General features: G+C 45.9%; 1 protein-coding gene across 1 annotated transcript in view; it reads right to left on the bottom strand.

Annotated features, from left to right (window-relative positions):
- The window catches only part of CACNA1H (calcium voltage-gated channel subunit alpha1 H), a 477,272-nt gene that overhangs the window by 16,386 nt on the left and 434,378 nt on the right, over window positions 1-26,508 (bottom strand). Inside the window, exons 26-32 of the mRNA XM_074965057.1 lie at window positions 22,759-22,910; window positions 19,951-20,060; window positions 18,694-18,827; window positions 17,001-17,071; window positions 7,368-7,446; window positions 2,692-2,813; window positions 1,875-2,213 (exon numbers count right to left, since the gene is read on the bottom strand). Coding sequence (XP_074821158.1) covers window positions 1,875-2,213; window positions 2,692-2,813; window positions 7,368-7,446; window positions 17,001-17,071; window positions 18,694-18,827; window positions 19,951-20,060; window positions 22,759-22,910 — 1,007 coding nt within the window. The remainder of the gene's footprint in view (window positions 1-1,874; window positions 2,214-2,691; window positions 2,814-7,367; window positions 7,447-17,000; window positions 17,072-18,693; window positions 18,828-19,950; window positions 20,061-22,758; window positions 22,911-26,508) is intronic.

Here is a 26,508-nt window from a genome sequence, read left to right as displayed (position 1 = left end):
AGAACCTAGCTAAACGGGGAGCCCAATTCCACACCAGATGGACACGGTAATCCAGTTAGGGTTTCCGTAGGACTGTAATGAGTGGGGGTTAAAGCGTTAGCTTGCAACTTCTTGACCTGGATTCAGACAGGCCTCTGGCCTATTCCTGTAGGTACCTGGAGCAGGAACTCCATGAGACATCTGTTCCAACCCGAGGCACCTGAGATGTAGATCACGGTGAGGAACTGATCCTGGTAACACCATGCTGTATGGGGTTTTTTCCAGCTGATGGAAGGGTGGTTTACCAATACATGGAAGAACATGGCAAGTCTGCTCTGCTGGGGCTGTACTACTGGCTAATCACAAATAACTGGATGGCCACCAGTTTATTCATGGAAATGTTTTTGAAGCCTGAAAGTTGTACAAATTTTCGCACTGACAATTAGTCATGTGACAACTCCCCCCAGGAAGCAAGTGATTGGTTATTTCCCAGTTGTCATTCTCAAAACTTTCAGCTGTCCAATGTGGGAGCAGGAGCTCCCACTGTGCGACTTCGACGGCCAATCACGCACCATGAGCAGGTGAGATTAGCAGTTTTGGAAACAACCCACGGGCTGCAATTTGCTCAGTGACTATTGACAGATCATGACCACACTTATAAAAAGTATGATCAGTCTGTGTTCAGTGTGTGATCAGAACAAGGATCTCAAAGCCCAAGGAGAAATTTAACCAATTCTATTGTGCTTCATTTACCGGTAGAAACTTTTATTAAGCTCTAGATTCAAAATGCTGACTCCCCGGCTACTGTCTAACCAAGTTACTTTTTTCTGTCTTATTAGAGTCTGAGGGATTAAAAAAAACACTATTTAGTCTAAAACCCCCATTGATTTTATGGTAGATTAATTTTTGATGATATGAGCAAAACAATTCTGTATTTTTCTGCTTTCAATCCACTGTCTGCCATGAGATGGGACAAATCTCACCCCCGCTCCTACCTGAATTTTGATTGCCCTGTTTTCTGGAGGGTAAATAGGAGTCAGAGTTCAAAATGCCGCTTGGTTGGGATGTCTCCACATTAACCAAGGAAGTCGGCATCAGCTGTGGACTTTGAAAAGGCCCAGGACCAAATTCAGCCTAGCATAAGCAAAGCACAAGTCCTGCTGAAGTCAGTGAGAGTTGAGAGAGCTTCGGTCAGAACTGGCTTTGCACGCTAAGGTCAAGCACTGGGGTTTTCAAACTGGAGCCCGAGCCCCTCTGAATTTCAAGTGATTCGGCACCTAACCCTGACTGGCTCCTTTGTAAATCCTGCCAAGAGGCTGATGTGCTAAGACTAACAACAACCTGAGCTGGATTTCTGCACCTGCATGGAAGAAATTCCTGCCATCCGCTTAGCCCACGAGCTGGGATTGCTGAGGGCAAGGTCTCCTGTGCTACCAGTGGCCCGGCAGCTGCTGTTCATGGTAAAATGACGTACAAAGAGGGGAGTGGTGTATATAGCATGTGACTTGGGCTGTTACTTCTCGGAGTCCAAATTCACCGGGGATACTCCTTCACTGCTGATGCCTATGAGAAATGGAAGTTAAAACTCCCCCTGGAATGCTGGGTGGTGAAAGGTCACACGTGGAGGTCCAAGAGCCAGACTGCCCTACATCATGGGGAGCCTCTCATCTTGTTGGAAGACTAGGAGATGGGGGGGAAACTACTCCCAAGCCCTAAGATCCTGGGGGACACAGGAAAAGCTGTCTTCCTTTTGAACCGCCTTGTGGCACGTCCCTTTAGTTTGATATAATTGGGGTTCTGACAGACTCTGGAGCCTCTGCTGGTCAACAGATCCTGACCAGAAGCTCCCTGCCCCACTCATTAGAAGACACCACAGGCCTTGAGTCAATCATTACCAGGGCTTGATGCTTCACTCGCATGGGGGACTCTGGCTTCATGGCCTCCTGGCTCCCGTAGGGGGCCCTGACGTCCGAGGCAGAGGTGCCACTTCCACCCCCACTGTTGGCTGGGGTGCTCCCTCCTCTGGACATTTCCAGCTCTATCTCTGCGTCCATCTCTGCATCCTCCTTGGCTTCCTTGTTGCTCTCCTCCAGGTGCTTCATCAGCACGGCCACCACCACATTGACCAGGACAAACTGGGCGATGAGGACAAAGGTGACGAAGTAGACGGGGGAGATGACTGGCAGGTAACTCAGGCAGTGCTTGTCCTCCTTGGTGCACTCCCGCAGTGTGTCCTGAGATTCAGAGAGAGAGAAAGGGAGGGAGGGCTTTGAATCAGACTGAGCTTTGCTAACAAGCATTAAACCACAGAGGGACTCCAAAGCCAGCCTGTTCAGCACTGTGCAGATAATGGGAATATTATTTCAGACACAGGCTGAGGAATTAGCATGCCATATGCAGGGTGGCGTTTTAGTTCCTTTTATTTTGTACTGATGTTAGAGACACCCAGCTGAGCTACTGCAGTAAGTGGAATAGAGATGGGGTAAGTGGGTGCAGTGGGATAAGCTGTCTAAGGCCACAACCCCCTGCCACATGAGCTAAAGGGGAAGCTCTGGTATCTTTTAGAAGCACAGAGCCTGTAATGCACAATTGATTCCTCCCATAGAGGGCTGTGGTGTAAATTCACACTGGCCAGTTCCGTGGAGGAAAGGGGGCAGAGAACATCTGCAGCATGGCGAAGCTGGCAGCAGCATGGACAGAGAGCGCAAGTACCTTCATAATCCCATTCCAGTTGTCTCCAGTCGACACCCTGAAGAGGGTGAGAAAGGCCATGCCGAAGTTGGTGAAGGTTGCGTGCCGGCTCAGACCTTCGCAGGGATTGTCTTCGCTGCAGTCTGCATAGAACAGAAGTGAAAGCAACACAATGAAAACAGTTCTTAACTGGGCTGGTTTACAAACAGATCCAACTGACAATACAGCAGTGTGGCCAAGCAGATACAGATTCCTGAGACTCAGGAAACCTGGGTTCTAGTCTCAGCTCTGCCCCTGGCCTGCTGTGTGACCATGGGAAAATCGCTTCCTCACTTTGTGCCTCAGTTTCCCCAACAGTACAATGGGGATAAATGATACTGACCACCCTTTGTCAGGTGTTTTTGGATCCACTCATTAAAGATGCTATATAAGAGCTAGGTAGTATTATTCTTATTATTTAGTGCCGTTGCAATGCTCTTGGGAGGGTAACACCAGGTGACCCAATGGAGCCAACTTCATTCATTCAAGATGGAGGGGAGGATGAGAGCTTGGTAAGGTACATTTGGAAGCATTGGTTAATAGTGCTGCGGGGTGAGGGAGCTGCAAGCGGAAGATGAACCATATGGGTGTTATCTGTAGGGGCATCTCCATTACCAGACCCCTACCTTCACCAAGCTTCTAGGGTAGTGGGATTTTACCCTATACGGAGTTTCTTTCTTTCATTCAGTTCCATGATTTCATCTTGTACAGGATGTTGTTACTGTTTGTATCACCAGGACCCCACGATGCTAGACGCTGTACAAACAGGACACAAAGACAGCGTCTGCCCCAAGGAGCTCACAATCTGCAGCCTTGGAATCGGAGCCTAGCTTTGTGGGGGATCCTGGAGCTTAGAAGGGCATGTTAACGTGCCCCCGGATGTGGTCCGTAGCTCATAATTGCAGTGCAAGCCGATCTTCACGGACGGTTCTACCTTCCTCTGTTCTCAGAGGCAACAGGCTCTTTTGCAGCAGATTTTCCCCTCCCCCTAATCTCCCCAAGCAATCGTCCTGGTTTGGAGAGCCAACATTTCTGTCACGCTCTAGTCAGTGTGGCCTAGAGGACAGAGTGCTGGACTGAGGTTCAGGACACGTGGGGTTCTGCTGATGGCTCTGCTGCTGGGTGACTTAGGGCAAGTTCCTTCACCTCAGTCTCTCCAGCTGCACAAAGGGGGATAATGATACTGCTATGAGCCCTACTGGTGAAAAGTGCTACGGAAGAGCCACGTCTATGACTAGGAGGAGTCTGGCTTGCTGGGCATGCGTGTAAAATCTCTGAAGACATCCTGAGGATTAAGTAACTTGCCATAGGTACAAACCTGATTGCATTTTCGCCCCCCAAGACCCCTTTAACAGGCAGTGCTAACTATATACCACGCTGAAAATGAAGTGGAACGAAGTAAGACCGTGTAAGCTAACTCTCCACGATTGGTTATGAACACTGCTTTCCCTCTTTGCTGCTCTGCACTGCGGCTTGTCTATTACTCTCTCCATTGTGTTGATTATCTTGTTTTATTTTTTTAAACAGAGCACATTTCCCATAAGGGATATTTTACTGGAATAACATGAGCAATTTTTATATTTTTCCCCCTGAGATTTAATATCCTAATGCATGTAAATTGCACACACCAAACATCCTCTTGTACATAAAACACAGGCTCATTAAGTTTTCATTAGGACAGGCAGCAATCTGTCTTGCAAGAGCCTTTCATTATTCGTCATTTATTTCTGAAGTGCATTAAAAAAAAAAAAAAAAAGCCCGGCCACCAACCTCACTGAGGAGGGAGCTGGGCTTTTTTGTGGCAGACATGGACCAGCCATGCTTGAGAGAAGGAAAATCAAACTGTTCCCAATAAAAGTCAGGAAGTGGAAGTGGTCTGCTGGCTGGCTGGGTGCGCGTCGCAGCTGGGATCAAGTCTCAATCTCAAACCACACACAGCAATTGTTTATTGCACAGAGCTGGCATGGAGTGTGCATAGAAACACAGCACGGGTTTAGAACTGCAGAGAGGGCTGCTTAGTCTTTAAGGTATTCAAGTATCTTCTATCTAAGGATAGGTGAATAAATACTGCTGCTACCAGAGATACCTGGCACAGGAATCACCGCATTTTCAATGATGCTTTCTGGAGAGTTGCTGCACAGGCCTAGATATTGTACTGTAGATATACAGCTGCAATGGCAGGTAAAAGAGAATAGAATTGTAGCGCACTGATCTGGGACCTAGGAGATCTGGGTTCTATTAGTGACTTTGCCACATGCTTACTGTGTGACAAGTCACTTACCTGCTCTGGGCCTCAGTTTTTCCAGCTGTAAAATGGGAATATAAAAATATTCCTTTTGTCTGTCTTGTCTATTTAGATTGGAAACCCTTCCAGGCAGTGACCCTCTCCACTTTGTATGTGTCCGGCATCTAACACAAGGGGGCCTGGATCTCAGGTGAATCCCTAGCTGCTACCATAACAACATTTTTTAAAAAAACAACGGGGTCAGTTAGACATATCAGTAGAGAGCATTGATGTGAATGATCACACAACTCCCCAAGAGGCATTGTCTAATGGCTAAAACCTGGGATTGGAGTCAGAAGACTTAGGGATCCTTTCACAGCTGTGCCAGTGACTCATCGGGTGACCTTGGGAAAGTCACTGCCCTTCTCTGTGCCTCAGTTTCCCCATCTGTAAAATGGAGCTACTAACACTTCCTGATCTCCCAGTCAGGATTATGGGGAATACATATATGTAAAGTGCATGGAAATCCATACACTGAAAAGCATCACAGCAGTGCAAAATATGTTGCTTTTGGAGTAACAGCATCATTAACTGCATAGCTTTCTGAAGCTCCTGCTGTTTCATATAAATACCACAGCCCTACAAGGTTTTTCAGTCAGGCCCTAAGCACGGCTGTCACCCTGTAAAGCCCATCTGAAAATGATCAGACCCTCCTCTCCATCCGTATGGGCTGAGGAAGCAGCTGCTCTGGAAGTTTCTGAAGCTTTGTTAGAGTCAGAACATGCAAAAGTGAGTCCTAAATCAAAGCTTTAATGGCTTCCCAAGCAACGTGTGTGGGACTCCCATTCTGTGACTGTGATACCGAGGGTATGCCTGGGACGTGACTCTTCCATTTTGCCCCCTGGGCCTGTCACACTTGAAAGGGGACAGTGCTGTGGAGCTGGCTAGGCGAGAGTCTCTCTGTTGTGTTCCCGGACATGCTTAATGGAAGGTTGGTGATGCCCCTAGATGGGCTGTCATCTGTGAGGATTGAACATGGGGCCTAAAAGCATGTATGCCTCTAAATTCATGATCTTTCCCTCCTGAGCTAAAAGATGCAGCACTGTTAACATGAAGCAATCACCTGACTTTTAGGGTATGTCGACATTGCAGCTAGGAGCGTGTCCCCCAACCCAGGCAGACAGACGGGTAGCATGCTAAATAGCTTTGTAGCCGGGGGTATCATGGGAAGCAGCCTGAGTTACCTGCCCGAGTATAAACCCACCTGGATCCCCTGGGTACATACTTGGGTGGCTCACCTAAGCTGTCGCCATGGCTACTCTGCTATTTTTAGCAAGCTAGTGCGCGGATGGGTCTGTCTACCCGAGCTGGGAAACACGCTTCCGGCTGCAGTGTTGACGGACCCACAGACCTCTGTGTGGTCCATCCATTAGAGGGAGCCAGAGAGCCACATTGTGAAAGTACGTTACACAGAGGCTATGTCTACATTGCAGTCAGAGGGGTGACGGGAGCATGTGCAGACATACCCGAGCTAGCTCAGATCTAGCTAGCTTCACTAACAATAGCAGCAAAGCCACAACAGCATGAGCTAGCGTCTCGAGGGGCCCGGGCAGCATTGTGTAACTCCCGCTGCTTGTTATTTGAGCTAATTCAATCAAAGCGAGGTGCTGCAGTCACACCTCTGATCCCAGTGTAGATGTCTCCTGACTTCGGTCATTAAGAGTTGGTGGGGAAGTCACCGATCTGGAATGGGGGTATTCTCTCTTCCCAGCACCCAGGAAGCTGGGAGCAAAGCAGGACTATGCTGCCTTTCTTGTCTAACGCCTCCTGCTCTTCTTCTGGATGGCAGTACGTATGTGACTATGTAGCCATTTCTTCTGCAGTGCCAGAGACCTCCCCTAAGCGATGTCGGTGGTAAGTCGCTAAGACAGCTGATGCTTTGTGATGATTGAGAAAGGGGGAAATGGCTCTTTGAGAACAATCTATAAACAAGACAGAATCCCAAAACCTATCGGAAAAGGAAATAATTAAGGGCAGCGGAAGATCTGAAGAGTGAGAAGTTCACTGTGGTGCTACTCCAACATAAACCTGGTTCTAAGCCAACTCTGCAGACTCGTCTGTTGGGCTGTAAGCAGTGAAATTCCGCCTTAGTGAATATATCCATGCAAGATTATTATATTTAGGCAGTAAACAGTTCCTCTGCAGCTGGAAGCAGGGTCAGAACACTCTGCGTGTGTGTGTGTGTGTGGTGTGGAAAGGGTCTGTATTACATCCTCATGTGTCAGCTGTGACCCCGAGATCAAGAGAAACCTTTAATCTTCAGAGCTGCAGAGCTATAAAGGACCAGAGAGAGAGAGAGAGAGAACAATGGAAACGGAGAAAGACAAATAAATATCGACTGGATGAAATAAACAATGTCAAGCACGTTACTCACCTAGCTTTCCAAACAGCTCCACTCCCAGGGCAGCATAGATAAAAAACAGGAGCATAAAAAGTAGGCCAAGGTTCCCTACCTACATAAGAAGAAAGCAGAACAAGGGTCAGGCAAGTTGAGGTCACAACCATAATTGCTCCATTACATTTTAAACACAAGCAAAAAAGGGAAACAAATGGCCAGTGGCTAATTATTGGGCCGCCCTGAGTCTTTCATCTCTAGAGAAGCCTTCCTGGTATCCTCTCTCTCTTTCAGGTGGTTTTGTCCACTTCAGCCACCCACACCCACAGGTGTTTTGTGTCTTAGCTACTGTCAGTGTCTGCGTAGGACCCTCCTACCCCAAACTGCTCACTGTGCGGCTTTAGGGCCCAATTCCACTGAGCACAGAATGGGATTTAAGTATGCGCTTTTGGTTCAGCATGTGCTGAAGTGCTGGGCTGAATCGGGGCCTTGGTTTGGATTTTAAGCCCTTTAGTGGTTTGTTAAAGTTTATTGTATGATGATTAAGGGCAAGAGTTTCAAAAATAAGACACTGAAGTGAGGCACCTCAATTCCTACACAGACACCTGCCTCATTTCAAAAGCTCCCTCTGACCCAGCGGGGGTCAACAGTGACCTTTAACGATTCCTGGCTGTGTGCTGTTATTGCAATCAATGGGTTAAATCGCCAGCCAATGGGTAAAACCCTCTGGGTTAAATCTCATTTGCAGTGTTTCTTCTAATGGAAAATAAAAAACCAAGGCCCCAGCCAAACCAAGCAGTCTGTTAATCCAGCTTTAGATTTCGTTGCCAATGGAGAGTGGGCAGAGTCCCTCTCTCTTCCTCAAGAAGAAACATAGACCCTGAATAGGTGTTCAAACTTATCCCTGTCCTGGGCATGGGTTTAACTGGTCACTCAGACTCGAAACGATTCCTACCTGAGCTTGGCTGTTCCTGAGGCTTCCCCACAAGATCTTCTATTGCAAGTTCCCTCTGGCCTTGTTGGGGCACTGAACCCACCCGTAAGTGTGACTTAGTAGGAACTACCCTGAATCTTAATGCACATGAAGCTTTAGAAATTGCCCTGTATTTCCTATATCGGTTTTATATATAGGATTTTATATATTTCATATATCAGTTATAAGGTGGCAGATTGTCAAACATTTTTCATGGCTCTGCTGCGGTTATTAATTATGGTGTTTAAAAGTGTGCTAGGTACCACAAAACAGGCAAAAGAGGCGGACCCTGGCCTATCCAGCTCACAGTCTAAGTAGAAACATGATGTGATGACGGAAAACAAAGTGGAGGTAGGGAAGGGGAATAAGGAAAAGGGTTACAAATCCAAGATCCTGAGATAGCCTACTGGTAGTTCCCATCTTGGTATCCTATCTCTCCACGTACATATCGGCCTGTAGCTTCAGTGATGTGTCAATCGAAAGATGAAGAACAGTGTTTCTCACAAACACCAGAACTGCAGCTCGGAACATCTCCCAGTGTAACGCCAGTGCAATTAGCCAAGTCATGTTTTGTGGTCACCAGTTTATGAGCTTTAAAGATGACATGTGCGGATATTATCTCTAACAGTGAGTCCTGGCTTCGCTACCCTGATGACTCCCAGCTCGCAAAAGAGGAGAGCCAAGAAACGGCTCGACTCCAGCCGAGACTTGCCAGTAAAAACGGCTTGATGTGGCTGCGCAGCCTTCCTGACGTGCAGAGATGTGTCTGTCTGATGGTGCACACGGCGAGCAATGAACTCGGCAGCTTTCCCCCTTACTCCTGAGCTTGTTTGTGTGCTACGTCTCAGCTCTGTGTTAAACAGGAGCATGCCTCAAGCAACTGGAAAGGGGGGGCTTCGGTGATCCATTGCCTCAGCAGATGCCGAAGTCTGAAGAAGAAATCAGAGGCCCATTCCGGCAGAGGAGGTGGGGGAGGGAGGGTGTGCGAAAGTTGGCCAAAGAAAGCTGCAGAACAGCATAGGAGGGGGACTATGTACGCGGCCTTGGGTGAGTCATTTCACTTCTGCAACTAAACGTACCTGTTTACAGTCCCTTCGTAGGGAGGTAATTGAAGTCAGCCCAGCAATCGGGAGAGCTGGCAAGGACAGGCACTAGAGAAGGGCTAAGTATGAATCATTGTTGTTGTTGTGATGAACAAGGCAGGTGAGATCGTGTCCAGACACTCTTCTACAGCAGGCAGGGCCTGGGATGCCTTCTCTGGGCTCTCCAGGAGCAACAGACCCGCGTGATCCAGCTAATCTTCTAACAGCCAGCAATCATTGGCCTGGCAGCCAGTGACCTGAGCAGGTTTACCGAAGGCGGTTCTGCCCTGGCAGTTCAGCACAGGCTCTGTTTATCCGCTAGCCTCCCCCTGACCTGCACTGGGACTGTCTGAACCGGGTGTAAAAAGCAACAAAAGCCCAGCCGGCTGCCCTCACTGGCGACGAGAGCGTAATCAGTCATTCGCTGCGGCTCCAATGTCAGTGGGAAGAGACCGCTCGCTGCCAGGGAGCAGTCAGGGTGGGGAGGAGCCCAGGGAAGGGAAGCCCCGGGAAACTGTCTTGGGGAGCTCCTTCCTATGAAACAAACGGGGATGCAGCCACAGAGCCTGCAGATCAGGGGCAGGATAGGGCCATCTGTTCTCCCACCCCTGGATTGTCTCCCCAGCAGCCTGGTCCCACCTCCTTACCTGTGGAACATCTCGGAGAGGGACTTTGCTGGGCCCAGAGAGGCTCCCAGACAAGTTAATTCAGCCTAAACGTTTCTGGCCTTTTCAGTGGATTCCCCACGGGGCTACAGGGGGACAGCCCGCACGGCTGGTCCGTTCCCCAGCATGGGGCTGGGGAACAGGGAGCGGGATGCTGCTGTTCCACACAGTCAAGGGAGACCCATGCATGGAGGGCTCTGGCAGGTCACCTGCCACCCTATTTGCCTCCCTTTTATATCTCCAACCACTGGGAGCCTTGAACTAACGTGCTAAGGCTCAGGAGCGAGGCGGAAGACCAGCAGCTTTACTGAGCACATCCAGGCCACCAGGAGGACTCCACAGAACGGAGTACGTCACGCAAAGGCATGAGCTTAGCATGCACTGGGAGGGATGGCTTGGGGCCTCTCCCTGCTTTGGCTGCTCAAGACATCACCCTCCTTAGTACTGCACTGAGGGGAGTCTTTTGGTTCCAGCTATTCTATTTAACCTAATCTAGTCGCTGTGGTAGCTGAGCACCAGTGGGCTGGGGATCAGGGTTCGGTTCCCAGCTGTGCCACAGATCTTTTGATGACCTAAACCGCTGCGTTCCTCGGTTTCCCCACCCACAGAACGAGCTTGCCACCTCGCAGGGGTTTTCGGAGGCTGTTTTTGTTAAAGGCTCAGCTGTGTCCTGAAGGTGCAGCCCTACACTGGGAACCATGGGGAGACCCAGTGCCTCTCAGGCAGCGCAGAGGCTATGCTGAGGTAGCAGTGTTGGCTCCTCTGAGCCGGGCCCACCCTGTTGGTGAAGGGATGTCGAGGCCGAGACTCATGCCTGTATTCTGCTCCCTCTGAGGCCACTGACTTGCTGTGTGAATCTGGAGCGAGTGGGTCTTATAACCTCTCTCTGGACCTGATCCAAAGTCCAGTGACATCAAAGGGTTGTCTCATGTTGTCTTCAATGGGCTTTGGATTAGGTCCTTTGTGTCTCGGTTCCCCCTCTGTATCTAACAGGGGCGAATGGTACGTACCTTCCTGTGTGAAGCCCTTTGGGAGGCTCAGATGGAAAGTGCTCCAGAAGTGCTAATAGGATCATCATCAGAGCAGGATGCTAGCTCCCGGCCCACAGAGCTACCGAATCCACTGTCAGGACGTAGAGTCAAAACCAAGCCCTACGGAGTGTTGTGACTGACGACCTCCTCTCCACCCTCTGCCGGTCGGCTCTGTGAGAGGCGTTAATGAAAGGAAGAAGGCCTCCTCTCTCCTGCTCCTGAAACTTGCTTCAGCTCCTCCTGGACCTCTCACTGCTCTGACTCCATTTCCGCACTGCCAGCCCGCCCCTTGGCATTTTAGCCGCCCATGCAGACAATGCACAGGGGCACCCCCGGGTGCCTGGGAAGAGCAATTTCTCACAAAGCTAAGCCTCTGCCATGCCTTTCCCAGGACAATGAGTCCTTATTTTTTCCTGCCAGCTCCCGCCATCCAAAGCAATAACTCTGGAATTAGGGAAATGCCAGCTAATTTATGTACTAGACAGAGGACAAAATGGACACATTTGCCAGCCTGGAAAGGGGACATCATCTGGGTGAGTTCCAGTCCGAGATGAAGGTGCCAGATCGACAGCCTGGGAGGCTGCAGTGCTCTGCTTAGCTACATGACTACTTTAGGGCAGTCAACAGCCGTGCGTTGCTCCACCAATGTCTCTCGGCCCGGTTCTAGACACCCTCACATTTTTGCTTGCCTTCCCCTTCCCCCTGACTTTTCCTCTTTTCTTTTTCTTCTCACTTTTCTTTCCTTCCGGCTGGGAGCTAACCATGGATCTAATCTAGTGCCAATAAGCCAACAGTTCTTTTCAGAATGGACGGCCAGTAATGGCCTGAGGTGCAAAAGAGCCCCTTGTTCCCGTATTATGGGACAGGGTTAAAAAAGCGGGACTGATCATTTTTCACTGCAGCCTATATCATTTGGAATAATTCAGTCAAGACTCCCCCCCCCCTTTTTTTTTTTTTGGTGGCTAAATAAGTTAAGGGCCAAGTGTGGACCTGACTTAGGAACAGCTCCATTGACTTCAATGGGGCTCCTGAGTATTTAATCTCTCCCTGCTCTTGTCAGCTGCAGGTCCCACACTCAATCCATTTTTGTTCCCCTTCTCTGGGCCTTTACAATCCCTGTATATTTTCAGGGGATGATAACACTAGACTATTGTTTAGATCATAAAATCCCCTTTAGACAACAGCAGAAACGCCTTTAAAAGCTGCACCCAAAAGTCTCTATGGGAGCTGCTGCCCCTAGAAGAGTTAAGCTCCCAGACAGCAGCAAACTGAAGCCTCTGTCCTTCAGCAGAATGAAGCAGGGAACAGGGAGTTTTTCACATTTTTCTTGGCACAGAATCTCCGTTGTACAGAGCTCCAAGCTTTGAAGAGAAGAAGGGGGTATGTTGTCCAATCCTGGGTTTAATTAATGTGCATTCCACGATGAAGTAAAGAAAAAAAAAAGAACCCAGATCTTCTTGACAGATTGGACCAGATTTTGCTCTCAGCCACAGCAGTGAAAATCTATAGCGTTGCTCCAACGGAATTAGAGTGGTGTGACTGAGCAGAGTCTAACCTACCGTGGGGGATACAAAGGAAAATCAAACAGTTCAACTTGCCACAAATGCTCTCTTTTAGCTGTGCTATTGTGCCTCACGTTTCTGCAAATGTCTCATTTCCACTGTAGATTCTTTCATGGTATTTAGTAAATTGTGATTATGGCCAGAAAAGGGAGCACGCACAAATAGCATCCGTTGCGCCCTATGTATTTGTCAGCCGTTTCTGTTTGTGTTTTTGACAGCAAAGGCCCCACATTGTACTACCAATAGCACTGCTGTGGCTGAATTTCATTTTGCCTTCCCCATCACAAGCAATGCTGGCAACTGACTGCAAATGCTTTCTGACCGGCGATTTATATGAGAACAGTTATACAGACTGACCTGGATCACTTGGGTAAGCTGGGCTCACTCAAACAACATGGGTTTTAACACAGGCAAACGCAAGGTCATACATCTAGGAACAAAGAATGTAGGTCACACTTATAAGATGGGTTACTGTAGCCTGGAAAGCCGGGACTCTGAAAAGGAGTTGGGGTGAATAGGAGTTCCCAGTGTGATGCTGTAGTTAAGGGGGCAAATGCAATCTTTGCATATATAATCAGGGGAATTTCAAAGCAGGAGTAGGGCAGTGATATTGCCTCTGTATACAGTATTAGTGACATCATTACTGGGAGGGGGTGTAGAACTGTGATGTCCACACGCGAAAAGGGATGTGGAAAAAAGCTACAAGAAGAACTCAAGGTCTGGAGAACCTGCCTCACACAGTGCGAGATAAAAGAAACTTAATCTGTTTAGCTGATTCAAAAGGAAGATAAGAGGTGGCTTGACCACAGTTGACAAGTACCTACATAAGGAAGAGATTTCTGACAGAAGACAGCTTGTTAATTTAGCAGAAAAAGACATACCGAGATCCAATGAAAGCAGACGCTAGACACATTCAGACGAGAAATAAGGTACACATTTTAAACAATGAGGGTATTTAATTCTCCATGGGAAAAAGTTACTTAAGGATGTGGTGGATTCTCCATCACTTTCAATCTATAAGTCAAGACTAGATATCTTTCTACAAGAGATGTTATAGTGCTGACAGAAGTTATGGGCTTGATGCAGATATTGCATCGTGAAGTTCTTTGCCCTGGCTTATGCAGGAGGTCAGACTAAATTAGCATGATGAAAAACTTGAGCTATGGTTAGTAATGTCTAGTTAATGATGTCAGTTTAACTCACGTTAACCTGGAGTAACACTGTCGTTTTGGGATCTACATTAGCATACCTGGGAGCAGAATTTGGCTCTATATATGTAAAAGCTGTAAGTCCACAGGAGGGATTCTTCCTCTGCCAATGAGGATATTTCACTGTTTGGTTTTTTTTAATTCTCCTCTACTGTATGATTTGCTCATTCTGCATTTTAAAAAATTCCTCTTCTCCTAGGACGCTCATAGTGCAGCGGGGCAAAGATCGATAATGTCTTTGTGGTGACCCTGGCCAGGTCACTAGATATCTTTATTGACTGGTCAACTGAGCTGTGAAATTGGAAAACACAGGTTCATCACTGAAAAAGAGATGATGCCTTAGGTAAAATCGCCACAAAACAGACAGACAGGGACAGGCCCAAGCCACAGAGTTGGATCTGGATTTGAACCTCCAAAATGTTTGCTGCGGGTTGACCCATTATGAATACTGGAGCTGTGATTGGGCGGGGGGTGCTACCTTTTTAAGGTCTTTCCCCTGACCACTGCTTCTTTGCCTCACTTCTCCTAGACTACCACTTTAAGAGCAGTGCATGATGGGAACTCTTCCTGCCTTTAAGGCGGAGTATTTTCATTAGATGCTCAGACTGGACGTTCTAGTGGAGGAGAAAGGTATTTGATGGTGGCAGCAGGATTTCTCTTCCCCGCTCACTTATTCTGACGTTCATTAATATTAATGAACTGGGATTGTGGATTTTGGCACAGGCTGAGTCCATGCATTTGGATCTTGATGACTCCCTGTCTCAGTGGGCCAGCTACAAAACGTGGATTCAAAGGCCAGCATCCCCAAAGGTCAGGGTGCTTTGTTCTGCAGAGGGAGATCAAGCTCATCTCTCTCGATAAGTAATACAGATGAACAGGAAACTAACAAAAATCACCCTTGAAAGAGGAAAAGAAATCTATTGTAATGCCAACATTTGGTAATTAATTGTAATTAGTACTGCATGAGAGTGCTGGAAAGGGCTAATTCAACCGACTCCAAGGGAGCTGTCTTCAAAAGCTGCAGCAGGACCCATACAAATGGAAGGCGCAAAAGAATTACACAGACTGATACATTAGAGTAAGAAATGTCTCCCCCGGCTTCAGATCCTGGGTGCAGCTTTAAGCAATGCAATGTTATCTGGGTTGAGGATGGGGAGGAAGATTTCCCAAGTCCCCTTCCTCCTTTCCTCAACTTTTACTTTAATGACAGATGGCGGTTTTATCAGCACAAGATTTGCCTGCAAGGTTCCCAGGGATTTCACATTAGCAGAAAATTTGGTTTCTGTGTCATAAGTAAAAAACCCAGCCTCAAGTGCCCCTTTTGTTTTTTAAAAAAAGTTCTGTAATCCATAGCTTTCGAAAGAAAAAGAATATACACAAATAAATTGTTTTCTTGAAATGCCAACGCAGGGGTCGGGTTTGTAAATTCCAGGCTTTCTTCTCAGTCAAAGCCCATTGTTGAAAGCAAAGTCTAAATACCAAAGAGCAATTGGCTTAGATTAAGAACATCTTTTGAGGCAGTGGTGAAGGATAAACAGAGCTTTCCAAGAAAAAGAAACTTCTGTTTTTCAGTTCAGGCTGGAGAGGCTGTGGGCTTGTCTAAATGGGGAACCGTACTGGCAGAACTATGCCGGTACAATTATACTTCTATTGCTATCCCAGTACAATTAAACCTCTGTAGCTATCTGGCACAACTCCCATGTAGACACACTTATTCGGAAAGCAGAAAGCATATGGGACATTATACCAGAGTAGCTCCAGTGATATTACACTGGTATAGTCCCACTGGTAAATTTCCCTGTGTAGATAAACCCTACCCAAGTTGTACGAGTTACCTAGGCCCAATTCTCCACAGGCTTGTCTCAGCACTTAATGCCTGTAATAAAGTGGGTGCAAGATGCTGTCATACTGATCTGGGAGCATTTTAAACCCACTTTGCTCAGGTATAAATGAGAGTACAAGGCAGTGGAAAATCATGCTTTCCTTTACAGCACTGGCAGGATTGCCAATCCCAGGCACTCAAACATCAGGAGCAAGGTGACCCAAAAAAAAAACCAAAACAAAAAAACCCCACAAGATTGGTTTAAAAATAATGAGATTTGGCGGGAGGGGAGGAAACAAAAAAACAACCACCCCCAATGCAAAACGTTGGGTTCTTTTTATTTGCCTCCTGGATTTTGACCCTTTAGGGATCATGCTTTCAAGCTTTCCTTGACAACCATGAGAGCTAGACACTTGCTCTTTTAAAAATGAAAGCGGAGATTTCCTCATAAAGGAACTGGGGATTTTAAGGAAATCATCAAATATTGACAGTCAATCGAGTGCACATTTAGAGTCCTTTAATGCCAATGCTTTCATCAGCAGGTTCCTCAGTCCACCCCGATCTCTCTCTGTCTTTTCAGGTTGTCTCCCTTTATTTGAAGTCAAAAACGTTGGTGACCCCTCCCACTTACGACAGAAGTAAGAGTAAACCATGTATCAGTGATAATGATGCTAAGGCTGTATAATTACTGGGGTGTGCATTTTGAGAGGATGGCAGAATACTTGACCTTCCAGGATATGGGGGAGCGGGGGAGTGAGTTGTGGGTCCAGGTGGCCTTTGCAGACATGAAAGGAGTAGAGCTACTGCGATAACCACAACATCTGACCTCACAAACAGGGAAGATTTTGGTTGCCCTGCAGTTACTCTGGACATTTTTATTTTCTTTTGTAATTGTAATGAAACGTTCAGTGCCCTGCGCCCAACCCGGGAGTTGTGATGCATCGGTTGAGAAGCACAGGTCCACCTGTGACTCCCCAATTCTGTATTTTATAACAACTTTGCCTACAAAGGTTGAAGGGTAGATTTTGCTCTTAGATCTGCACAGTTGACCTCTAACTCCAACACTCTGCTATTCTCACCAAGCCCAGAACTCCTGGGGATTCCATGCATGCAAGGGGCTAGAAAATCAGGGAACAAGATCTACCCTGCAGTCCCCGAGGGCAGAATGTTTGCCTGCAGTTCTCAGCAGAACCATTTGTATCAATGGAGAATACGACGACTATATACCAGGACCAGCATCTCCTACAAGGTGCAGCACAAAAACTAAATCCATAAGAGAAATCAAACTCTTCTGTACCTGTCTGGCGTGGATCATGTCTCCGGACTTACCTGGGGTAGCGCCTGCACCACTGTGTCCAAGAGAGCTCGCATCCCCGTGGCCATTTTGAGCAGTTTCAACACTACAACGAGAAGCAAAGCTGAAGCACCGGGGCTAGGAAACATTTTTTATGTAAACACCACAAAGCTATTCAAGGAAGAGGAGTGAAACAGATGCTGTGGGGTGGATTCTCCTCTCTCTAGCCACTTCATTAATGTCAGTGGAGTGACTCCACATTTACACCTGTTAAAGAGGAGGATCAGGCCCTACGTTTATAAATATGGCATGCAGGGACAGGGATCTAAGTGTCAAGTATACTCCCCTCCATGGCACGTACAACAGAATGGGGGAACTTCTGGGCCTACTCCCTCCTGTCCTTTCCAAAGCGAATGGGAGCAGACAGTAACCTTCAAAGTCAATTCTCCTCCTTGCCCCATTGCAGCTGATGTCTAGGGAAGGTGCCTCACTCCATGAGGTATGATCCTCCTCTTCTAAGGAGGAGACTAGGATGTGGGAAATCTACCAGTCCTTGCTCTTGTGTGTTCCCATGGCAGATCTTTTCCCACGAGAGGTCTAGGACCCTGGGTTTGAATTAGAGATGGGCCATGATATCTGGGCATGTTGGGTTTTGTAGCCCACTGGGCCAGCTTACCTCTATTATATTCACTGCTTTGCATTATATTCTGTTTTATTATATTCAGCAGCAATGCAAGGAACCTACAGGCTTGTATCCTGTAAGTCATTGGCTTCAGCAGTTAGCAAGAGGCTTGAGGTCTATGAACTTTGGCATAGATAAACTTAGGTAACGCGTGAGTTTTGGTGAACTGGAAGTAGAGCGTAGGGGGGAATTTTGTCCATAATGACATCAGCCAACCACAGAACATGAATTGACACCGGCTTCTGGAAGGTTTTGGACGAAACATCCGACCGCAAGAGTGCCATGGCAATGAATTGACATATAAGATAATGGGGTGAAATCATAAATACACTAACCTATAGAAGACGGACACCTTAACATTGGTAAGGGGAGGAAATACAAATATGGAAGAGGGGAGAAACCCCTATTGAATATGCATTAGACATGGTAATGTCAGCGTAACGTATTATAAAAGTGGCATCCCAAACTGGGGCAGTAGGAGAGAGAGATGTAGCCCTTGGGAGGGGCCAGAATGATGGCCGCTGGTGAAGATGAGGAGGGTGATGGGGATGAGGAAGATAATGGCTAACATTTCAGGTTGTTCTGCAAGGGATGGTGTGAGTATGGATGTTCCGATGTACTTTACGTATTATCTCTGTCTACTTTACAGAGTTAGAGTGTGTGACTTTGCTAAATGTATTAATAAATTATTTATTTGTCAATATAAAAGAGTTCCTATAGTGTGAGTGTTGCATCTGTGCACATCGGGGGTCCCAACTATATAATAATTTTAATAATACTGGGCCTGATCTTGGGACAAGAACCTGTCATCCCTCAAAGTGATAACTGGGAATATTTATTCATGATCTATAGATCAGGCTACAGTTTTGAATCAAAACCCTGCAGCCCGGCTCCATCCCTAGGTCTGAATCAAACTCAAATGACCTAGAAATGAAACACAATGGGCTGAATTCATCCCTGATGCAACCCCACTAGCTTCTATGGAATCACCCCAGAGATCAGGCATGGTCACTGAAGAGGCTCCAGGCTGGAAAGGCAATTCTTACCTCTTGCTATGCGTAGCACCCGCATGATGCGTATGATCGTGGGATTGATAGGCAGCGCGGCATTCATTTCAATTTCCTCCAGCGTGATGCCCATGATTGAGAGAAGAACTATGGCCAGATCCAGCTGGTTCCACCTAGCAGGGTACAGGTAGGAAAGACAAAAAAAAAACACACTTCAAAGGAGCGTCATGGACAGAGTTGTTAGGATCGTGCCCCTTAACAGTGGAATTGTATTCTCCTATAGAAAGGACTGCGGGCAAGGCCAGCACCCCATCCCCTTTCAGATCCAGAATTGATGGGCCAGAACCTCAGCTGGTGTTAACTGGCAAAGCACCATGTACTTCAACTGATTTACTCCAGCTCAGGATTTGGCCCAAAGTTTAGAGAGGAAAGTTGGAACCATACTATGCTACACTATTCCTGATATCCCTACCTTCCCTAGAGAGAGACCAATGTGCAACTTAAAAACTCATACTTGTTTTAGCGAAAAGAGATCAAGCTACTTTCCTAAGGAGTTTTCCTGATAAGTAGGCTTGCTCATGGCAGCCTAGAACCATGCATCAGCCGTCTGGATAAACGAGGGACACAAACTGTTCCCAGGACTAAATGGAACAGCATCTGACCTATCTGTGTGAAGTGAAGCATGAAATAAGGCTCTTTGACATATCTGGTTCTTCAGCGGGTCTCCAAATCACAGCCCGTTGTCACATACGTTTGTATCCGGTCGAGTGAGCAGCAAAATGTGAAGTTATGCTTCTGGGTAGCTGTAGTCAGAGGACAACAGTGCTGAGGGTGCCTTCCTTTGCCCATTCCTGGTGGGTTTACTTAGCTAGCACCCTGCAGGCTGCCCACGGACTAGTCTAGATTGGATAGGACATCAGTTCTGAAGGAAACGGTGCCGTTAGGTTGTTAAGAATAGTCTTTTCCAGGCATGTATTAAGGGTAGTGGCTTGACTGTCACCTCAAGGCCAAGCAAAACTAAGCAGTGATAAATTCTTTGGTGGAGTCAGTGAAAGGGGCTAAGAACACACTTAAAACCTTTGTATTAATTTCCTATTCCCTTTACAAAGCGTGACCAGTGGTGTCAATCATCATTTTTGTTAACTTCTTGACTCCTGTGAGACATCCCTGGGAGCTGTAGCTAGTCAGCACAGAGTTTCTTGTATCCAACTATGTTATTTTTACAGCAATGCTTCAGTTGCTTGGCTTCTGGTTTAGACCCTGGGCCAAACAAAAAGGAGTTGAAAATAATCTCACCTGTCCTTAAAGAATCTTCGAAAACCAAATGCCACCAACTTCAGAACAGCTTCAAACACAAAAACGATGGTGAACACATAGTTGCAGTACTTCAGAGCTTCATCCAGGGTCTGAAAGGAAAGGCACTTGTTAGTTCTATACAGGCTGCTTTACCTTCGTCCCACCACAAAGCACTTGGCAGGTAGGAGGATGGTAGAGGTAGAGACAAAAGAAAGGGCAAAGCACAATGGAGGGATAAAGCAGCTGAGGATTGGAAACTTAAAATCAGGTGCTCTGCATATGAATGAACAAGAGTTTAAAGGCCTGATTTGCAACTCACATCTGTATAACTCCAATAACTTCAGAAGAGTTACTATTGATTTGCCCCAGTGTGAGATCAGAATTAGGCCCTAAAAAAATTACTCTGACGTGGAAATTGAGAAGACAAGTTTCTGTGCTGCTTAAAAATAGTTACATTTTAACTAAAGATGGACCCTAGCCAAAACCATGCCTCCAGACCCCCCCAGTCTTTGGGAGTTTTCAAGATCCAGATCTGAACTGTATGGGTTGATCCACCCTCTATTTTTAACACAAAGTAGAATGAGCCTGTGGAATCATTGCTATGAAATACTATTGCATCAAATACCATAGCAAAACTTGAAAAAGAACTAGATGTTGATCTGAATAAGAACATCATCAGCAGTGATACTAGCTAGTCCAAAAATTACAATGGCTATTGATCAATCCTCAGACTTCAGGGCATAAACTGCTGAACACAGGAGGAAGAGGAGGAAATTCAACCCCTTTCCCACTTACTACAATTTTGTTATAAGGTGCATTATGAATATCTTACACTGTCTTCTGATATATCTAGAGTTGGCCATGATGAGAGACAGAATACTGGACTAAATGGATCATTGCTTTGTTCCGGTGTGGCTATTCCTAGGAATTCAGCTTAGTTTAATACATTCAGCAAAATAAATAATATTGGAGACAGATGAAATCTTGCCTTCTCGAAATGTGTTACATCTCCAGTGATGGGCAAAGTATCTCCATATTTGGTGTAATGTTCGCTCCCTCTATAAAGCTGCGTTCGGAAGTCAGGAATCCAGAGTGTTTATACTTTAAGATGATGACTGTTTCTAATGGATTTCACTGGAGTTGGAGGCCAACAATAGCAAAAAAACACACTGCTCAAATCTTAAAATAGAGTGCCCTGGAGTAAAAGAGCTTTTTCCCCCTGATTGGGGTTGTTTTCTGGTCAAATGTGGACATAGGTTTCTTACAAATCAGAAAAATGAACAACAAAACCAGACACAATAGGAAACAAAAAGGCAATGGTAATACTAGAGAAAAGAAAATCTCATTTGCTTTGGTGACAGGGGAACACAGAACTTCAGAGATGGCTTAATTTGAGGGCAAAATTCTTCTACTGACATCTGTGCGACTGCTCTCCCCCGATGCGTGGGATGGACTTCTGTTGGTTTTTGGAAATGTGATCTGAAAGTTGTACAGATGTAATAGAGCTGGCATTTCTGAATGCCTGTCTTGCTCTATTTTGATTCTAATTATATTGCCTAAAATAAAATAGACACCTTTGTTTTTTATAATGTGGCCATTTATTATTTAACTTAAGATCTCTCTTGGGTCCAATTCTTCTATCATGTACACTGGTGTACACCCAGAAGAACTCCATTGATTTACACTCATATAACACACATGTAAGTGAGATTGGATTCAGGAGAAATAAAACAGAGGCTGTTGTGTAAAGGAATTACAGAAGCAGAGAAGTACAGGTGGCATAAAACACACACACACTACCCTCTGGCTTGGTGTATCTTGGCTTAGCTTCCCAGAGAATCATTTGCAGGTGACATGGCAAACCTTACATTATTAAAAAGCAAACACAGACTCTGGAGAGCTGTGAGGGATAATACTATGTAATGTTCCTGTAATACAGATGGACAGGCCAAAAGATCTATATGTGACAAAGTCAGTCCTGACAAATGTAAGAGAGTGGTGAAGGGCAAATATATCAGCCCTAGAATGATGAAGGCCCTGTTCCCTAGGACACTGGTCCCCAAACTGTGGGGCATGCCCCCCTAGGAGGCCGCAGAGGAATATTTGGGGAGGTGTGGGAGGACCCAGACCAGCACAACCCAGACCAAAAGCACAACATGTAAACAGAGCTGATTTACTCCAAATTCAGTGAGGAAAGAAGGCCACCCTGAGCATACCCGTTGCATATTAACATCAGTTAATGGAATATTCTAAAACATTGGCATATTTTACTCCACCTGGTAATGAAAATCTACATGGCAAATGTCAGTAGGACACTGCTAAAATCAGGAGACCAATTATTTGGGCAATTTTTCTTTCATCGCTCTCGAGGCCAAAGTCCATTTAATACTCTGTGGGCCTGATTCTGATCTCACACTGCTCTTATGCAAGTGTAACTCCATGGACCTCAAAGGCATTACTCCTGATTCACACCAGTTTACACGAGAGGAGACTCAAGCCCTTTGCTTCAAAAGGTGACTCTCTTCTGGCAGAACAGTACAGCTGGCCCTAATCAAAGTTGGAAATGTGGCTATAGCTGATGAATTCATTGTAGCAAATACTTCTAACCTGAGGTCCTCAGAAGCATCTCAAAGAACAGGGAATGCTCTCATGTCAGCTTTCGCTTAGGGCCATATTCAGATACCCCTGACATCAATGGTCATACTCCCATGATATTCGGTGAACAGGATATGGTCCTTAATTGCTGTGACATCCCATCCAATTGCATTTAGTTTCCGCTGCACTCCAAGGAGGGCACGTGGCTCTTACCTTGGGCTGGTTATAGTGCTCCATTGACATAGTGATGACATTGACCCCAATGATGAAAGTAATGAACAGGTCCAGATAGTGGCTGGTACAGAGGGTGTGGATATATCTCCGCGTCGGGGAATAGTCAGCATAGTAGGGTCTGCGCTGGGCTTCTGCAGAAGGAGACAAGCAAACGCAAGGCAATGACCATGTTTCCCTCCTACCAGCGTGAGGCACGTTGGCAGGTATCACACAACATCCTTTCCTGACTGTTGTCTCTTACATACAATTGGGCGCTGGGTGGGCTCCTCCTAAGATCAGAGGCTTCCAAAGAGTTTTGAGCAGATGTAACGCACTGAGCCTCAGAGGAAATGAACAAAGGCCTTCCAACTAGTGACATCAGCCCTTTGGAGACTCAGTTCAGCTAAGCACCCAAAAGGATCAGATACCTTATCAGAACAATCCAGGCTTCTTGGGCCCACAGAACTGGCCTGGATAACATGGAAGGCCAGGTTCTCTCTTGCAAGATTTCACAGTACTTACCACTTCTAGTCAGACCAGAGACCAGCCTCCTCACTCATAGTATCTCAGGCACTTCCCCATCTGGTTGGAAGCAGGGGGTGCAAGAGGCAGGGTTGGAAACAGAAATTAAGGAAGGAAAAGTTTTCACACCCACAACAGGTTCAATTCCAGTTTGGGGCAAAGAGCCAGGGCAGTTCTTGTTTTATCTGGACCAGGCTGAGCATCTCTACTTCTCACTCAGCTGGAGTCAGACAACTTGCAGGTCAATGGGAATGAGAATGGCAACCTGGACTCATCTTCTATGAGAAAGGGGATTTACCAGCTAGGCATGGCATATGAGGGAATGCAAGGGTGGATGAGGCAGCTGGGGAACACATATTGGTGGATGGTTATTAGCATAGGGGACCAGGTTAAGGGTAACTATCCACAGGAGGTAGGGTGGAATGTTCTGTACCTCTTGTCCCTACAATGACTTTGTTGTAAGTAGCTCAGATTTGCAAACGGAAAGCAGCCATGATTCAAAGACTGTGGCTTAGCACGTCAAATAGTGCAGACTGCCGGCTCTGTAACAGTGTTAGTTCCTTCTCTCTTTTGTATCTAGACAGGTGCTTGGAGGTGTGACATCTTCTGCTGTATGCCTCCAAGTGGGTGAAATTCACCCTGTGCAGGATGACACTCAAGTCCCACTGCCCAGGAGTGAAGGTCATCCAAAGGAAACATGCTGTAAGTGGAACGTGATTAGAACCTTCATTATAAGGTTATGCAGCTCAAGGTTCTTTTGAAATTTAAGAACCAGGGCAGGGGAGTAACCAGGAAAATAGCTGGACTGTGGCCACGTGAACTTAATATCTGTGCTTTCGGTCAAGAATTCTTTTAACTGAGAAACTTTTTGCACATAACCAGCCTTAGTACAAGCCACTGTAACTAGTGTCTGGATACAACCCTGTGATTGGTTGTATTCTTACTGTGTGTGTAGTAATAGATTTTGACTGTGGTCTTTCCGATTGATTCTATTTCAAACTTAAGAAACATAAAAATACAAATAACTAAATCAGGGCCAAACCTAGAGACCTATTAGGCCATATATCCAAGCCAGAGCAGGATTGCTTCTGACAGTGGTTTTGTTGATGCTTTGCCCAATCTAGTTTTAAATGTCTCAAGAGTTGAAAGCAGGAGAGAGTTTATTTTAAAAGCAGGGAAATATGGAACAACTACACTTAGAAGCCTCCAGGAGCTCATCTTCCCATCCTTGCTAATGTCTTCCAGCTGGAAGGGGCACTTGTAATATTACTTTTTGGTAATACGGATGATGCCAGATCAGAATGCAAAAACTGAAATAAATTGGTTCAAAGGAACTGGATCCACCCATATCCTTTAGCTACTATTCTTTCTTGGTGGTTAAAAGTCGAATGGGGACACATTAAACATTTGTTTGGATCAAGGTCACCTAGACTTAATTTTAATGCCCGTGGAGGTGATAAAACAACACAAAAGCAAACAATTATTTGTGTGTTTTGTTTTTGATGATGGATATAAATCCGAAACATTATGTTGAACTGGAGTGATGGTCTTTGCTGTGAATAGCTGAGTTTGGCTAATCCTATGGTATGTCTATAAAAAGCACTATTTGAAATTAAAAAATATTTATTTAAATTTGTGCATGGAAGCACATTGCACGTTCAGGCTTATCACATGTGGAAATCTGGAAATGCCTTCTTGGGGAATGTGCAAAATCAGCTTGCAGGAAGGGCTAAGGTTTACTCAAATTGGTCAAACTTTATATTAAAGGTACATTTATTGTTAATAAATGATTAATAACTCTTACAAGCATGTGACAGACATGAATAGTATGTGCTATAGATGGTTATAAGTACATCAGTAAAAGGTACTACAGAAGATCATCTATTGACCTTTTGGACTATAACAATCTATAACAATTGATTAGCAATTTATTAAAAGAGCTGATTATCATTTATTAACCCTTTATCAACTATTTATATAATGCACCTTAATATAAAGTGTGAGTCCAGAGTTAAATACTCTGCCTGGAAATTGCTGGAGCACAGGCGTGCTTCTTACCCCACTATTGAAATAGACCTTTCCTTATATACATTGAGAGCTATAGGTATAGTATATGGATCCTCTCTCTGATGTACAGTATGTGTATATATGTTGTACAGCATGAAGCTACCATGTATAGTATGTACAAATATATCTGATATGCTCGGCAGATGTGTCGTACCTTTCTGCATTGTGGGTTGTGGGAAGATGACACGAAGGATTAGCTGGTTGCTTGGAAGCCTGGGAGATATTTAATATGAGGTGGGCGGAGGGACAGAAAAAGCTCTTGAAAACTCCTAATCTGCTGGAGTTTCCTAACTTCTTTAAGCCAATTAATGGATGGAAAAGAACTTTAACTTTGAGACACATACAAAGACAATCCAAGGGTAAAGTTTGATGACATTTGGAAACACATGCAGCAACATCATGCTCAGTGCAGTAACCCAGGCAATGTCCACTGGAGGAGATGCTACTCATGCACTGCTAAATGTGGCATGCAGGGATGTGCAGAAGGGACAACAGGCCAGATTCTGCTCTTGGTTATGCTGCTGTAAATCAGGAGTAACCCCACTGAAGTCAATGGGGTTACAGCGGTGTGAAACCAACAAGAGAGAAAAATCAGTCCCATGTTTTTTGTTACATTTCTGTTTCTTTTTGACCAACGATGAGGCTTGTATTTTGATGTAACGGTGCAGTAGGAACACTCCAAGAGTTCCTGAAAAGTCACCAATCACGTGGGCTCAAAGCTTTGCCGAATCACTGTCTATTCCAATTTCCTTTAGACATAGTATTTTTAAGTCGTCTGCACAAACAGTGACAGCTTGTCATTTGCATGCTTGGTTTCGGTCCAATCAAAGACATGCATTTGTGTGTTTTACCAATACCCAAGGAGAATATGCCATCACAGTCTCCAGGCTTCCGTGCGTTTCATCTGAAGGTTCGCTGCACACACTTACTGTACAGGCTGCTAAAGTTTGGAGACAGGGGAATCTACAGAAGAGCCTGGATGAGGAGAACACTGGACTGCTGGGGTGGGAAAATGTCAAGCTCTTCATTAATTACACCATCAGGCAGAATGCAAGCCTCCCTTGGTTTTTCCATAGAAATGGTTTCTCTAATGATATTGCGGCCAGCTGACTGTGACCAAACATCAAAAGCAGTCTCATTACCTCTATCAATTATTGCTGA

Source organism: Natator depressus, chromosome 10, assembly GCF_965152275.1.
Source record: "Natator depressus isolate rNatDep1 chromosome 10, rNatDep2.hap1, whole genome shotgun sequence".
Lineage (NCBI taxonomy): Eukaryota > Metazoa > Chordata > Testudines > Cheloniidae > Natator > Natator depressus.
This window is presented reverse-complemented; position numbering and strand designations above follow the sequence as displayed.